At 38.2% G+C, this 17,631-nt stretch overlaps 1 protein-coding gene across 1 annotated transcript in view; it reads right to left on the minus strand.

Annotated features, from left to right (window-relative positions):
* nr3c2 (nuclear receptor subfamily 3 group C member 2) overlaps positions 1-17,631 on the minus strand; it is a 139,064-nt gene that overhangs the window by 51,257 nt on the left and 70,176 nt on the right. Inside the window, exon 3 of the mRNA XM_015390848.1 lies at positions 7,992-8,119. Coding sequence (XP_015246334.1) covers positions 7,992-8,119 — 128 coding nt within the window. The remainder of the gene's footprint in view (positions 1-7,991; positions 8,120-17,631) is intronic.

Below are 17,631 nucleotides of genomic sequence, written 5' to 3' on the forward strand. Positions count from 1 at the left end.
GTAAGTTTGAGTAGTTTTAACAGAAACATTTGTTTTTCATATTGCACCAGGACAGTTAATGAGCAACCTGTACTTGTGTGCTTGTTTGTTCTGTCTAAAATGTTTATTTTGGAATAAAGAGTATAAAATATAAAAAATATTTTTTGTCCGATTCATCGATTAATCGAAAAAATAATCGGCCGATTCATCGATTTTTAAAATAATCGTTAGTTGCAGCCCTAGTCCCAACTTTAATTTTTTCTCTGTTGGACCAAAAAGACTAGCCCTCCGTTCACCTTACCAGGATTCTGCAGGCATGGCTGTAGTTATATCATTGTGACATTCGCCCCCCAGCAATCTTCAGAACACCAGTGTGGCTGTGCTGGTCTGTTTCCAGACATACGGCTTAATGCTGCATGTGGTTTAAACCCCCTATGCATATGGGTATTGTGTGTGTGTGTGTTTGCTCCCTGTAATCTTAATTATTATTTCCATAAATTATACAATAACATGTCCTTCTTCTTGATGCACAGTGGGCTTTTGCCTACTTTGCAAGCACGATAAATTGTTGCGGGATTTGTGAATTCACACTCAAAAATACATCTTGCAAGAAGCCAACAGATACATTAGAAACGACACAGAAACGTTTCGGACCAATGAAATGCAGTGACGTGTAAGACGTCAGTCAGAAACGGCTGAAACAAAACAAACATGGCTGGGCTGGCTTCATGTAAAGTTTTTCTGTTTGCCGTATGCCATGGTACATTTTTCTAATAATCCAACTGCAACAACAGCCAATAAAAATCCCTTTTAAAGCAGTAATCCAATCCTGTTGCAGTAAATAAACTTACAAATGCGGCCCTTAAGGAAAGGAAAACAGTAGACTATGAGGCTTCTGTCTTTAATTCATGCACCGGATGTTTTTAATCTTAAACTTCTTAAGCATCTGCTAAAGGCTGATTTCTGTTTAGTTTATTTCCTGTCCATAAAAAAAAGCTTTGGCTGCAACTCAGAAATCCTGGAGCTCCAGATCAAGGCAACTTTTAAGAACGTCTAAAACAGGCCGGGGCTGTTCAGATGAAAACCGTCTCATTATTTCAGCCCCACATTTGCTTGAAACCCTCAGCGTCCTCCAAACTTAACAGCTTTGGGTTTTGTGGGTCACACACAGTAAGCTCTGTGGATTTACAAGCCGACGGGGAGTGTGTTGGCACGTTGTGCGCTCCGTATTCAAATGATGTCTAGTGTGAGACGAGCTAAGAGCAGACATCCAGATAACTCTGTTAGAGTAAGTGGCTCTCCTCCAACTGCTGTTACATGAGCCGCTTGCACACAACAACCGGAAGAGCTCAGGACGCGGCGGGCCGCTTTGTACTTCCCTATCCAGTGCAGAGGGACACCTGATTGGACGGCTGAGCTGCCGTTCAAGCAGACGCTGAACCGGTGTCCTCAGACGACCTTTCCTGCAAAGCTGCTAATGAAGATGACTGACACAAGTAGCATGGAAACCATGGCTCAGTGAGGCTGTAGAACCAAACCAGACAGCGCCACAGCTCAATACATCCAAAACGAATCTGAGCAGAAAGAACTAAGTGCCCTTTGGAATTATTATGAAAGGCAGGCATGCTAGAGCACCGATGACATGTGAATAATAGGCTGGCACCCAGCGAACGTGCGCCACATGGAGCCGATTACTGAGGGCAGCTGTTTTACATCAACAAACCAGTCCTTCCGAAAGTGACAGAGACAATGCAGATGCACGTATGAATGGAAAACAGATAGAAAGACAATAATAGAAATAAAGATATCAGATCAGTCTGGATCTTTTCTACAGGTTAAAAGATCAGCAAAAGATGAGTGGCTTCAAACTGTAAGCAGACTAAAGACATGGATCTGACCGCAGACACCTTGGTTAACAAAAATAACTAATCTAAAAGTGAGCAAAAACTCATTCAAATTAGTCGATTTCCCTCAATTTGAGCAGATAAACAGGATGATATACCAATGGAATGATTGCTGTCCTTAAAATAAGATGAATCAGATGTTATGTACTCGAAATACAATAAAAGAGTTTTTACCTATTTTGAATACAATTCAAATTCTTAATTATTTAGCAAACTCCTTTTCTGTTAAAGACAGGGGAAAAACATTCTTTTCAATAAAAATTGACCTTCTTATATTTCATTAAGGAAAAAGGGAGTGGCAGCCTAGTTGTCAGGGAATTGAGCTTGGAATCCTAAGGTTCTGAGTTCGAGCCCCACTCCCACAGACAGCAAGACCCTTAAGCCCACACTGCTCCCCGGGAGCCCCACGATGGCAGCCCACTGCTCCCCAATGCAGAGGTACATTTCTCAAAAAATCTAAAAAAATGTGAGATCAATAAAGTTCAATTATTGTTATTATTTGCAGCAATTTGCTGCATTTATTCAGATCAATAAATATGTTGGATGATTTGTTATCCTAACATTAATTTTTCGAAACAGTCGTGCTAATTAAAAAAAGGGAGCTCTAAAGAATGTGTTACATATCTTGTTTGCTTTTTTTTTTATATGATTTCTTTTTAAATGAATAGATAATCCCAAATTTTAATCTGTGGCATTGCTTTTTTAATATTTCAAGAAAATAAAGCCTTTGGAAAAATGAAAACTATATCAGAACCAAATTAAGAGATGGTGCAGCCATAACAGCATCCTGGAGAACAGGTGCCGTTTCTTGGAGGAGGACAGTTTCTAATCCTAAAATGAAAGCAAACTAATCATGGACTGGCATGGACTGAAAGGCCGCTCAGAGAGAAAGAAGCCATTTTTAAAAGTAACATAATTACACTGGAAAAAAATGAAATAAAAGTAAGCCCTTTTTTCTAGAAATAAGTGTATTTTCCATTAGTTTTAAGGGGTAAAAAAAGATTTTTATGTATAAAATAAGAAAAAAACATCCCTGTTATTGTATTTTAAGTGCATAATATCTAATAATCATATTCTAAGGACAGACATCCTTATTTCGTTGGCAGATCATTTTATTTTTAAATACCTTTAGATCAGTTTATACTGTAAGTCTTTTTTAGCAAATTAACACAGAAATCTTCCCTTTTGACACAGGTTCTGTGATCTGATCAAGCCTAAATTAAGCTTTGGATCATAAAAACCACCGATTTGAAGGTTGTTTTCTTTGGAGGTAGAAGGAACCTTGTGAGAAGCTTCTGGAAGGAATGTTTGAGTAAAAAAATATGATGCAGTTCTATGAAACAACAAGGACACATTGCAAAAACCGATTTAAAAAAGGTTAAAATATTTTAAAATCATTTAATTATGGATGTGAACTTAGTGACTTTAGTCACTAAGGCAGGTTAATAGGCAGGTTAACAACATTATCTGTGACAGAATTACCGGAGATTTGTTTCCCTTAAAATGAGATAATTCAATATCATGCTCTTTAAATAAGTTGTGTTAGTTACTGTATGTTGTTTTTTTCTTGTTTTAAATGTAAACATCTTAAATCACAGGTAAATTGCCTAAAACAAGCTAGGATACACTTAGTTTCACAAAAATGTACTTACTTATATTTCAGATTGTGCAGACATGCTTCTTTAGAAAAAAGAAATGTGTCATTTATTTTCCAGCAAAGGGAAGTAACCTTGATAAAGGTGACTGAACATCAGACAGGAAAAAATGAACTCTAAAGTGTCTTTTTATAAACGCATGTAAACATTTGTTTGTTGTAAGGCTTTATAGATGTGAACTTAGTGACTTTAGTAGAAGAAGAAACTTAGAAACAGTTATTATTCACCCTTCTGGGAGGAACTATGTGAGAGGAAGTTTGGACAGTGAAGGCCCCCGGGGGCCCATAGATGTTCTAAACAGATGGCCCCAATTTAAATACAGCAGAGTTCAGGTTGAGCACTGCAACATAAAAACTAGCTAAACCGAATGTGTGCCACAGTCAGATCATTTTATTTATAATTTTATCTGACTGTTCTGCAGAATGCTAACCAGCTCGGCGCTGAAGGACTATGAGCCATTTAGCGTCTAACGAACTACAGCTAAGGAGTTGTGTTCCCCGGGGGCCGCTGTGCAGAAAGATCTGCAGATTCCTATCCTGCTACAGTAGCTTTGAGAAGAAAAGCGAGGAAAAAGAGGAAGAAGTGGAGGAAGAGAGGAGAGCGACTCCTCACGTCCCAACTTGCACCTCTCACTGCTGACACATCACTTTCCATCCTTCTCCTTGTTATTTAGTCTCTCCGGCTCCTCCTCCCATTATCTCTCGTCTCTGTCTGACTTTTTCTTTGTCCTTCCTCCTCCTCCCCGTATCTGTTTCACTGTCCTCTATCTCCCTTCACTTTGCTAAATGCTTCTTGTACTATTTTCATCCTTTGCTTCGCCTTTCCTCTCATTTTTTTCTTTTTTTCCACCTCAGCAGCAGCTGTGTTGAGGTCAAATGAGGTAACAGCTCACATCACTACGCCGCATGCTTCACTTTCTCAGTTTGAACATTTGCAGCATCTTGTCTAAAACGTGTGTCGTTTATATAGAGAGAAATGTGGTCCAGTATTATTGAAAGCAAAGAAAACATTTCAAAAAAGGACATTTGAAGAAAGTGTGTTTCAAAAATGGAACTTTTAAAAGCTGAAAAAATTACGAATTGCATCCAAAAGTTTTACCAATAATTCTTTACAGACTTTTTTTAAAACGTCTTTGGTGAAAATGTTGCTTCTTTATTGCTGTGAGCAAAGCACACATTTTATATCTTATCTGTCTTTTCTGTGTTTTTTCAAAATGTTTCTTTTTTTCTCTTTTTTTATTACAATGGTTCAATTTCATTTTTGTAAAACTCAATTTGAATAGCAGAAATAATGAAAAAAAGAAAATATAACATCTGTAAACACTACATAAAAGAAAGAAAGAAAAAGTGAAAAAACAGAAATGTTACTCTTAAAACTTTTTTTGGTTACTTTGTTTTTCAAAGTTTTGTTTATTGATTGATTAACTTTATTGATTGACTTTATTGACCTCAACTTATTACTGCCACTATAATGGAACAAGATTCACAACTTAGAGTTGCAGTTTTATGACTATACATTTACTGAAATATTTCAAAAGAAATAAAATGTGGAAAATGAAATCTGAAAAACTCTAAAGCTATTGGCTGAACTTCTGCATACCTAGAAATAATTCTTAAATCTTTTTTGATAAAGAAGTTTTATAAAAAAAAAAAAAGCATTTTTCCACAAATACACTTCTTTGAAATAAGTCCCTTTTTTTTTATAACATTGCAACAAATTTACCTCCTTATTTATATTTATTGTTTAAATGCAGCTTTTTTTGCCCCATCTCCCTCATCGCCATATCTTTGACTTATCCACTGGAACAACGGCATGTCTGATTAGATAACCACAGACACATAATCCGGTTTTATGTCTCTGCGATGATAATGTGTAAATATCATTGAATCAGAGGACGATTTGATTGTGAATTACTGCACATCCTCCATTGGTCATGAGATCAAGCAAAGGGCTGGACAGCAGGCTGGCAAGAGACGCATTTTTCTCCCCTCCTCACCATCGCCGGGCTCTTCAGTGTGCTTTGCATTCAAACATTCATCTAAATGAGTTAGGCCAAGGCCTCAGGCAGCAGGCGCGACATGAAAAGCACATTATGACTGAGGCTGGAATTTCTCCCAAGCTAAATATAACAAGAGCAGCTCCCTTCTGAATTGTTTCCTTTTCATTATGCTTGTCTAAAGCAGGTCACACTGGCTAAATAAAAAGCTTCTGTTTGGTAATTTTCAGGTTAATTTGGGGGAAAAACACGCAGTTGGTCTCACTACAGAGCCTCTCCCAAAAAAAAACGAACAACCCCCTTTAGTTTCACATCATTACTGTGAAGGAAAAGGCCTGGCCCAGGATTGCATAAGAAGGGTTTTCTTTGCAGGCCGTAGATTGGAGTCGGGGGTGTCGGGGTTAAACTTAACAGTTGCTCACAGGCAAACAATGAATAAAATAAAAAATTTTATTAGTTGATGTGATAACGAGCAGTTAAAGTCTGCATAAGATTTAACCACAGCTCACACAAAGGCAGCAGGAACTAATAACCTCACATTAAAGAGGTTATATAACAGAAAGCTTAGACCAAAGCTGAGTCCTCCTGCTCGGCTCGCAGGAGGACACAGGAACACCCTTCAGTTAAAGCATGATGGGATAAGGCCCATCATGCTTTAACTGAGGGGTGTTCCAAGTATTTGCTCGTGCAAACATTTTATTTGGGCGTGTTGTAGGTGATCCAGAAAGATTGCTTGTGCAAATGGTTAGAGGCTTAAAACTGTTTGGCTTCACCTAACTACTGAAATGCAGTTATATAAGTAAAGGCAATGATGACAATAATTAAAGAAATAATTATAATGAAGATAAATCACTGTATTACTTCCTTTCAGAAAATCCATTAAATAGAAATTGAACACAGGCAACTTTATAATAACATTATTAATTATATAGAATTTCATTATATGTAGAACTCAGTGCTTATGTCTGAAAACGGTATAAAGAAGTTAAACTTATTTGATCTTACCTCTTCTCTTTCCAATAGTTCTGAACATTAAGTTTTACAGATTGCTTTTGCACAACTTCAGTCAATCCTAACCTTTGCTACCTCTTGAAGCTCATCAAGAGAATGCAAAGAATTTGCAAAGCAGTAATCAAAGCAAAAGGTGGCTAATTTGAAGAAAACAGAATATAAGACATATGTTCAGTTGTTTCAGGCTTTTTTGTTAAGTATATAACTCCACATGTGTTAATTCATAGGTTTGATGCCAATTTTCCTAGTCGTGAAAATAAAGAAAACTTTGAATGAGAAGGTGTGTCCAATATATAGAGCCAGATTTTTAGAATGCAATTAACATGCATTTTCAGACATATCCAGGTATTGACTCACCTGCTATGGCAAGTGGCCATGCAGGAAAGACAATTCATTCATCAACTGCATCAGGACTCTGGACACCTGACTTACAGCTCAGCAGGCTGTATTTTTCCTGAGCCGCTCAGCATCCCTGACGATGTACATGAAGCTGCAGGTTGCATAATATCTCATGGCCATTCATACAGTCAGTGTTACCATGAGGGCCGCACTGCTGCAAGTCGAATGGATGATCTTAAAAATGCCAGCAGAGCAGTGAGAACTTATATTATATATATATATTGATATATCATCAAAGGATCTTCTCTCAATTTGAGCTCTGATTTTTATTTTATTCTTTTTTGCCAAACTTCATATAACAATTATACTTCAAACTACTGAATAGTGGCGGTGTATGAGGATAAAAAAAAAAAGAATAGTCAAAGGTTTGTAAGTCAAAAAGAAGGAGTTTGGATGTTCTCCCTGAGCATGTGTGGGATCTCTCCGGGTACTCCAGCTTCCTCCCACAGTCCAAAAAAATGACTTTTAGGTTAATTGGCTTCTCTAAATTCTCCTTTGCTGTGAGTGTGTGTGTGTGTGAATGATTGTTTGTCTCTGTGTTGCCCTGTGATGGACTGGCGACCTGTCCAGGGTGGGATCCGCCTCTCGCCCATAGACTGCTGGAGATAGGCACCAGCACCCCTCGCTACCCCACTTGGGGCAAGCGTGTCAGATAATGGAGGGATGGATGAAATTGAAATCAAATTTGTCAGGGAAATATTTTTTTTAACAGCTTTTTGGTTTTCAGGTTCTTTTATTTTGGTTTTCTATTATTTAAATTATTTTTCCTCTGAGTTAAAAAGCGTCTTCAAAGAAAGGGTGCATCATTCTTTCCCTAAAAGCTGACTGGCTGCTGGGTGGAACGTCTTTTTAAGATTCAAAGCAAACCTGAAAGCTAGCCTGAAATGGAGCAAGTTTGCTAGGTCAGAGTGCGTTACCATGGTAACCAGTCATGCTAAGATTGAATCCAGCTTGGTGGTACCGGCAAGTCAGGGTTAAAACCCAGTAATCCTGCTTCATGGTACAGGCCTCCAGTGAGGCCCAGCCTAAGAATGAGCTCAGGTTTACCTTCAACGGCTCTTTTGAAGAAGACCTTGCAGCTTCCACACGTCACCACGCCGTAGTGACACCCGGACGCTTCGTCTCCGCAGACCAGGCACACTTTGGCTGTGGAGGAAGGTTGCCTGAGCGCTGAGCTGAAAGGCAACACAGAGAAAAACAAAGATACATTCAGTAGGTGCATAAATCTAAAAAAGGATTTATTAAAGTCATCAACCAATCCTGGAAGGAATGCTGCCTTCTGAGCTGATGCACATGGTGAAATGAATTTTTACAGTTGAAGTGACAGCAGCAGCGAGTGTGGCGGGTCATAAAGATGTCTTCCAACAGACAGAGAGCGGCTCTGAGATCTCCTGATTTATAGCTCCGCTGGGCTTACAGAGACGACTCTGACAGAATTATAGAGAGGATTATTTAAATTCAATAAGCAGAGAGACGCAGAACAGGATGTCAAACATAAACGGAAAAACGTCTCCCCTTTTTTCAGAATAAAACCTGTGAATTACTGGAAAAAGTGTTGAAAAAAATGACAAAAAAAACGAATCCTTTGCAGAGCAAACAGCATTATGGATTAAACTTCTGATATATATATTTCTATGAAGGGTAAAGGCGAGTGAACTGATGAAAGATCCAAAAGATCCAAAGCATAAAAACATTTGTTCCTCTTTACTACTGACCTTCTCACTGATATAGCATTAAGTAGGGAAAGTAGGGAACGATTCCCTCCAACAAGGGCATCCTTTGATGGTAATCAGTGTCTAACTATAATCTACTGTAAAATGTGGTATTTATGGAACATTTTATAGATTTTGGTGAAAGGAAAAGGAATGTAAGTAGAAGAAGAAAAGATGACTGGCGCTGAAGAGCTTGCAATGCTGCCGTCACACAGCACCTCCCTCCGCTCCTCCACCCGTCCGTCCATCCATCAATCACCTTCCCTCCCTCCAAAGTTCAGCCTCAGAAGGTAACAACCAGGGAAAGCTTTGCTGTATCATTTTCAGATGTAAAAGTTTCAAGGTAACTTTGTGGATGCAGTAATGAACTATGATCACAGCAAATATTCTTCAAAAGTCTTCCTGAAAGCAAGCGGTGATTTACACAAAAAAGAGGAGTGGATTTTTTTAAAGTAGCACTGCCTGAAGGTAGGAAACCTCTACAAACCACTGGTGATTTAAAGCTTCTTCCTCTGCATACAGAGGCTTCTCTGGAAGCTCAAACTATTTTAATGGTACAATCCTAATATGTTTGGAGTTTTTACTTAAAGATAATGTATTTTTTTGTGCTTGTATCCATAAAAGCTATATTTTATAATGATGAATGTGTTTAAAAAGAAGCAGCAGATGAAGAGAGAGACATCTCTCTCTAGCAACACCCCCTACCCCATACAAGGTGCTCCCAAAGTGTCTGAAGAAGAGATATCCTGTCTGGTAAAGCTTTGGTTCTGCCTTGTGGAAACCTCCCAGAGGACATGGCTGGTGGACCTTCACAGGAGGACATCTCATATCCTGGTCAGATCACTGAACCTCCTGAACTGGAGGGAAGCACTAGCCTAGGTCTGTCCAAGATACAAGCAGCTAAAATGAGATTTCTCTGCAGGTTGGCAGGAGAGTAGAGCCGCTGCTCGTCCGCATCGAGAGGAGTCAGCTGTTGACTCGGACACCTTTTTCGGATGCCCCCTGGTTGCCTCCCTCAGGAGGTGGGAGTAATTAACAGCTTCAGTTGGTGTGGCTGGCCAGGCTAGGGGAGCACTGGAACTAAGTGGCCCCTACAGAGTCAGGTCATGGTCATCCCCCTTTACTACTATCTACCTTCATTGGTTCATGATTCATTTAATCTAAAATCATACTAGAGGGTCAAAATGTAGACAGACTGGCTAATCAAGTCCTTCCTTTTTTGTATAAGCTCTTTCTTCACTCTGATAGACTGAGACAATCAGTGCTAATGAAAGGAGAAGGCTATGTTGCAGCCTTTCTGGATCCAAGTATTCAAACTTTCAGGAAGCTCAGCTGGTAAAGTCCAACCCTCTACAACGCAAGTCAATGAAGATCAATTGAGATTGGCCGAGGCTGGGGTGGGGGTTAGAAAAAGCTCCAAATTGATGTTATTTGGATAGGTTGCAACCCCCTGGGGAGTATGGTGCTATGGCGGTGGCTGTAATCCTGCAAGCGAGCAGAAGTTGCATTCAGAACTCTGTGACTGCAGGGTTAAGTTCGTTATGTAAATCGTTTTGGTTTTCAAACAAGCCCATCTAAAACCTGTACTATCACAGTTTTGTGGTCAGACACGCTGCACTGCAGGATCTAGAACAAGTGTTTTTGTTCTCATGGTGCATCCAACATGCAGCCAAGTCAACAAGACCGCTTAAATCTGCTTCTTATGAAAGATACAGAGAACTGGAGTTAGAAGTTCACCTCTTTCAGAATATGATCAGATCACTTTCTGGGCTGCTTTTCATTATCGAGTGAAAAAACACCAAACACAAGCATGACTTGGAAGCATGAAATACCTTGGAAGTGAAATAGTCAGGAACCTTTTCTTCAAATCCTTGAGAATCACATGGGCTGGACATCCAAACCCAAACCAGAAATGGCCTCAAGAAACCTCACAAGGACCTGGTTCTGTCTTTCACAAAACAATCTGTTGAAAACTCCTTTCCATTACGGTAAATGGTGTGTAGTGATTTGTTTCACAATAAGAATTTGGTTGTTTGTATTGCATATTGTATATTTGTTACAGCTTTAGATTAATCTGAAGTAAAGCCTTTCCCTTCAAGCTAAAACACAAAACAGACACACAAACACGTGGATGGGTACAAAGAGGGAACACTTTGTATCAAAACATCAAAAGTGGCCCTAGCTTCTTCCTCTTTTCTGTGCTAATTACCTCTCTTCCAACCCAATCAATAACATGCAAGGTGATTGTCTGGTTAAAATTCTCCGTACAGCCTCCATCATCCAGCTGCTTGGCTCCCTCTCCCCATCCTCCCTCTGTCTCCGCTCCCTGCACACACATTTCCTCCCGGGGACGTACTGGAAAGGTGTACCGCAGCAGCACACTCAGATACAATCACGACCACTGATCTAATTCCCTCTTGTCCGTCTACACACACATTCAATTTGTTAGGACGCTTAGAGGAGTCTCTGGTGAGGTGTTTGTCTGACTTGATCTCTCTGGCACCGGGCCTTGTGGTTTCACCTAAGGTGAATGTTTGTGTCTGCAAATTCAGTCCATGTCAAGATGTGTTTTTCAGCACGTTAATGCACTGGATGTTCCCCTTTACTTTGGCCTTTCCACATTAAGACAAAGCAGTGTTAGACAGAAGACAACACAAGCAAAGAGACGCAGCCCTGGAAAGATTTTCAGCCATTAGCAACGTGAGCCGCAAACGACACATCCATCGAAAGTCTGCCTACAATATTAAGTTGCTGGTCAACCCCTTTAATAAAACCTCATCACCGCCATGCCACGTGCCTGTTTCCTGGTCAACCAGCAAGGTGACTTCCCCTCCCTCTGAGAACTATATAGGTCATTCACTTTCTGCTTATGAAACCGGAGCAGACAGGCCAGACTGCAATGACTGTGCACCAGGAGCAGCTGCTGAAAATGCAGCACAAGCAACTGAGCCACAGAGACCAAACCATCAAGAAATAAATCCGATTTTTTTTTAAGCACAGTGATGCATGATGTATAAAGAAAAAAATGGACAGAAGCATGTTTTCAGTAGGAGTGAACCAGACCCTGAAGTTCAAGGTCTCACAATGTGAAAAAGTCTGCATAGTTCTCATCAAACATGGCCAATCACCTTTCACACCAAAACCAACTGTCTGGTGAAGGAAATGCCACTATTATAAAAAAAATTAAAAGTTTCTATATTTGTGAAAACATAAAACACATATTATTGCTAATATTGCTCCTATTTTTGTTCTTGTTAATATCAAGTATCTCCTAAAATTGTATCACACCTCTTGTTTTGTAAGTTTTGTGAAGATAGGAAGGAGATTAAGAACATTTCTGGAATCAGAGTTCTCTAAGACTTAACTAAAGTTTTGCTGCATTAAGAATCAAAGAGTAAAACTGATTCACATCATATATTTATTATATTCAGCTTATCATTATAATGTGTTAATAATTGCCATTTAGCTTACCACCTTATCATCTTCCCCCAGTTCTTTCCATCTATGTGGAAACTGATATCGATTCATATCTGAAAGCTGAGACCTGATGGGGAACAATTCCTTCAAACAAGGCCAGAGACAAACTTTTCATTTTAAGTGTATTAAGTCAAGGAATCATATGCATTCAGTCAATAACAGGCTTCATAAACAGATGTATTTGTCTGTGTTATTTTGCTAAATACATTTTCAAACCTACACTCCATTATAAGGAGTCATGGGTTCTTATGAGCCCCATTAAAAGCAGTTCTGTTTTTGAGATGGGATTTAGGGTTTGGGAATCGAGTTTAGGTTTAGTTTAGCTTAAGGTGAAACTAATTAAACAGAGCTGAAGGTGTGCAAGCCTTAAGTGAGGCAACCATGCTGTCTCAGCGCCCAAGCGAGCAAAGGGTCGAGCTGGCTTAATGGTAAGTTATTGGTGCTTATTCTCTGTCTACATATACAAGTAACTGGTATGCTTTCAGGGGTATAAAAGAAAAACAGTAAAAAAGAGAATTTTGATTTCTGTTTTCATCACTTTCAGAGTAAATCAAGTCTAAAACAACAACGCAGGGTGTGTAAATCCATCAGCTTTCATTTAGTAAGGCACATTTTTTCGAACCTCTCATTTTAGAGAGATCTCTATGGGCTTACAGAAAGGCTGTATTCTCAATCTCCATGTCTTTCTTAGTGCAATGAGTGAACATCTATCTTCTGTCTCTAGCCCTGCGTTTATTTCCACAGAAACACCAAATATTCATGATAATTGCTTCCAACACTGTGTGTGGTCATTATGGAAAAGTGATGTTAACTGTTTCTGGACAATACTGCACCTATGGCCGCATCATGTTTAAAAGGCTACAGTGCTTCTATGGGCTTGAACAAGTGTGAGCGGATTGGACTCAATTAGTACAACTCACACCCTAGTTTACGACTAAAGTGTGAACTGAGTTTAGGCTAAGGTTACATTTAGGTTGAAGAGGGTGGAGCTAATGCTAGAAAAAAACTAGCCAATCATTGGCCCTCCCCACAACGGGATTTGTCCACCCATTAGAAAATGGTTTACCACCTCGGGAACAAGCAGTTCCCCTCTAAACCAGAGGGTGGCTTTGATGCAGGTATCTGACCTTTCTTCCATTTTTTCCCCAAATCCTAAAAATATTAATCAGACCAAGGAACGATGGTGACGGAGGATGTGGGATTTCGGGGTTAGAGAGCACTGCTCTGATGTAAATTCCTGCTTGGTTCCTCGTGACTCAATAAACTCCTCCTTACAGAAACACGTCCACCATAGAAAGATTCCTTTATTGTGTTTCTATAATTTCATCATTGCAAGAAAACTTAAACCACGCAGTGAAGGCGGTGAAGCGGCCCTCAGTGAAGCGGCGCACGATGGGAGCGTTCACTGTTCCTCCGTCACCTCAGGCTACTATGTGACATTTGCTTCAGGATAAACCTTTAAACATGAATGCTTATTATATATTTAAGCCCATATAGTCCTTTTCTATAGTGGGATAATACACTTAGAGCTCGTGTTGCTATACGAGGCTTATATAAGGCTTTTACATTTTTGCGGCTCCAGACAGATTATTATTTTATTTTTTTTGGTCCAATATGGCTCTTTGAGCAGTTTGGGTTGGGTTTGTTTTTTTTTATTCCTCCCCTGCAATTTTTTCCATTAATTGAAATGCCTTTAAATAGACATTAACATGAATTCAACAGACTGTAGTAAACAGATAAATGGAGGCAGAAGATGTCTTTCAGTCATCAATGCACACATTCAGAGACACACAGGAGCTGTTTCAAGCTGGGCACCGTTTCATTCACAACACCTGTCCCACCAACAAGGAATCAGAATCAGAAATACTGTACTTTAGTAATCCCAGGGCCAAATTACTTTCGTTTGCCAGACTCCATCTGTAATAGAGTGATTATAGGATTATATCTATATACTACTATTTCAAACAATATATGTAATTAGGGGGTCCCCGCTCCATCTCGCCATCAGTTTGGGGGACCTTGGCCTGGAAAACATTGAAGACCCCTGCCTTAATGTATGCTTTGGAAAATGGCTGAGAGTCATTGAGAAGTTCATGACAAACTGATTGACTAAGGCTAGTCAGAGCCACCCCTATCCCCCATCTAGCTCCGCCTCTGTAGAGCAGCTAAATAAACTGAAAGGAGCTGCATAAGCAGCCAAACTATGTTTTTTTTTTTCCTCAATCATGCCTTTACAATAGCAGATGAAATAGAAAAAGAAGAAATAAATGTAACTTAAATATCAAGTCTTTACAAACAGCCATTAAAAGAGGTTCTTGGCCAAAATAAATGGGTAGACCCGAAGATATTCTGCTGCAGCCTGTTCTCTGAAAGCGTCTTTTTTTCTAAACCGCTATCTTCTCTGTTTTCGGGTCGGTCTAGGACTCGCTCCCTGAGTCGGACTGCGCAGATCAAAGAGGCCTCAGCCTTTGCTCCTGTTGCTCTTCTCTCTCTCTGCTCATGCAGAAAACCCCAGGGCAGCAGTTTCATTGTTTTCAGGGTCCTTTCATCTTCAGAGATAACACACAAAGCTAACAACTGATTTAGTTAGTGTTTATTTCCCAGGAGGGTACAGATGAGTACACAACGCCTGTTTATATTCACCCACATTTACAAGCAGCTGTTTTAATCTCCTAACTCTTCTACCACAGCTTTAACGGCTTATCCGCTCAGGGGAAATATGAATGAATTCTTAAAAGAAAGAAGGAAAATTGTGAAGACAACAAAAAAAAAAAAAAACTTTGGACAGATGTTTGGGCTTTAACGGCTCCCGGGCCTTTCTAGAAGTGATTCACATGTCGCTCTGGAGGTATTCTTCACATGGTGGAAATAGCTGCCCTCTCTTTGTCAGAACAAAAGCCCAAATAGTGATCATTAAAGCACCGAATTGAGAAGGAATTAAACGTGGTCGCCTTTTATTCTAGAAGCATCTTATTTATATATATATATATATTTATATAGCGGCAATTCACAACACATGTCACCTAAAGGCACTTTACAGTTCAACCAGATCATCCAGTCAAATCGATTTAAAGTTTTCTATCTAAGGAAAACCAGTTGATTGCATCGACTCATTTAGTCAAAGGCAATCCCTCACACTAAGCATGCTTGTAGTGACAGTGGAGAGGAAAAACTCCCTTTTAACAGGAAGAAACCTCCAGCGGAACCAGGCTCAGTGTGAGCGGCCAACTGCTGAGGCAAACTGGGGTTCAAGAAGACAGAAGCAGAGATACAAAAAGAAGCAGAAATACCTTCCTTTGATTTTAGTCCATGTCATCTAGGCACAAAAGCTGTGACCTGTTGAGACTTCACTTTTTCACCAACATTTTTAAGTATTATTTCAAAATAACCAACACTTTAAAATTAGATTTGGGCTTAATGTCGATCAGAGTCATAAGCATGTAATTGATAATTTGTAGTTTGTGATGTTATCTGTGAAGTAACTGGAGGGTCATGATTTACAATCAAATGTATCAATCTACAATGAAAAAGGTAAATATTGAATTTATTCTTTTATTATTTTCATTAATTTAATTAGCTAATACATAATTGAAACATCAAAAATATACCATTAAATTTTTAAATTCACAATTATATAATTAAATGTCCAATTAACTGCTGGACACATACATTTCAAATGATGAAGTATTAAAATGTACCATTAGATAATAAAAAAAATATATTTAAATTTTGAAGGAAAAGAATTGCTAATTTAAATGATTAAATATATATTTGAAATGTGATTTAATGAATTTAATTTTGCTTTTAAAAAATTAAATGTACATGTAAAGATTATACATTTAATTTCATTAAAAAAGTTAATTAATTAAAAAAAAAATGATTACTCTCAGTAGAGATGAATATGGAGTGAAATAATTCTAAGTAGTTTTAGGGAGCTGCCAATTTGTTACTTTTGGGGTCATGGGGTGAAATATTGGGAACCCTTTCATATATTATCAGAAATCAGATTTTTATATTTATTTACATTCGTTAAATTACTAATACCATATTAAACAATAGTAAAAGAAATTAATTCATTTATTTTTCGTGAGGGCTCCCTCTTTAAAGGCAGCCTTTTCAAAGCATCTACTGGCCAACATTACCCCCAGCTAGCAGGTTTAGCGTAGCCCCTCAGGTTTTAAAAAAAAATAAGGATTTCAAAACAAAAGCATAAAATCTATGAAAGCACTAAAGAGATGTTTTAATTGAAACATTTTTTTTTGTTGGTTTATATAAAAAAAAAAAATCTCTGAGATGTTGCTGAAAATAAATGTCTATAATTTTATTCAATAAAGTGAATTTCTTTTCTCTTCAGTATTCACATACAACTTCTGTTTGTTAGCTGCCATTAAAATAAATTGAAAAAGACAAAATAATAAATAAAAAAATAAATAAAAAACATTGAAATTATGATATTGAATTTATATAGTATTTTGTCATTCAAAACAAGCAAAGTTGAATGCTTTTTCTATTAATTTTATTTTGGCGACTTTAAGATAAATAAGGATATAAAGGCAGCTGCTACAGTCTTACATGTATGCTGTTTTTTTGTTATTTTTGTTTTTGTTTCACCCTTTTTTAAAATGCTAAAATAAATAGTCTCCTTAGTCTGGTCAGCTTAAATGCAAGGGGGGAAAAAAAGTCTTGGGCTCAATCTGAATACCTCAAATCGGTAAGGATGATTAAACCAAAGCAGAGTTCTGTCCGTCATAATAAGTGCTGTAGGGAGGAACTAGGAAAGGAAAGAAGATGCTTCCTAGCACCAGAACAGTTAGCATAGAGACTTCTTGATGTCTCTAGCTGCCTCTAGGAACTATTCTGGCTCCCACAATCCTTTGCAAGGAAGGCTGTATAGGCACGGCCCAACTCAGAGAGATGAATAAAAGCCATTATTTCAACACTGTATTACATGTGACACATGCTAATGCAAACACCTGCAAATGTTTTGGATTTTATTACAGAGAACTTCAGCTGTTCCCTACATCTGTGTAACTTTTTACCTTAACATATTTGGAGTTATTCAGAGGGGTCCAGAAAAACTGCAAAAAATTCCTGGAAACTCAGATGAAATGAAAGAAAATACATTAAGTAAAAAGAGGCTTGATTTATTTCATTTAAGGCATGGGCATTTATTGAATAGTTTACGAGATTATTGATTTATCTTAGAAACGATAAATTAGAATTAATGATGTTTAAAAATTAAAGAAAAGAAAGTGAAGTGTCATAAGTTTTATTTTGTATGTTTTTTCCTTTTTTCCTTTTGGGATTGAGAAGTTGAAAGAATATTATACGCATTTACTTCGAGATCTTCAGTTATACAAAAAAAAGTTTTTATATAACCTGTGTCCTGAAAAAAGAGCAGTATTTGTGATTGCTGTAATTAACTTTGTTAATTATGGAATTAATTGTGTTAATTTATTACTGCAAGCAAAAATCCTGTTTTGCAAAAAAAAAAAAAA

The sequence above is a fragment of the Cyprinodon variegatus genome, unplaced genomic scaffold, assembly GCF_000732505.1.
Source record: "Cyprinodon variegatus isolate N-32 unplaced genomic scaffold, C_variegatus-1.0 Scaffold515, whole genome shotgun sequence".
Lineage (NCBI taxonomy): Eukaryota > Metazoa > Chordata > Actinopteri > Cyprinodontiformes > Cyprinodontidae > Cyprinodon > Cyprinodon variegatus.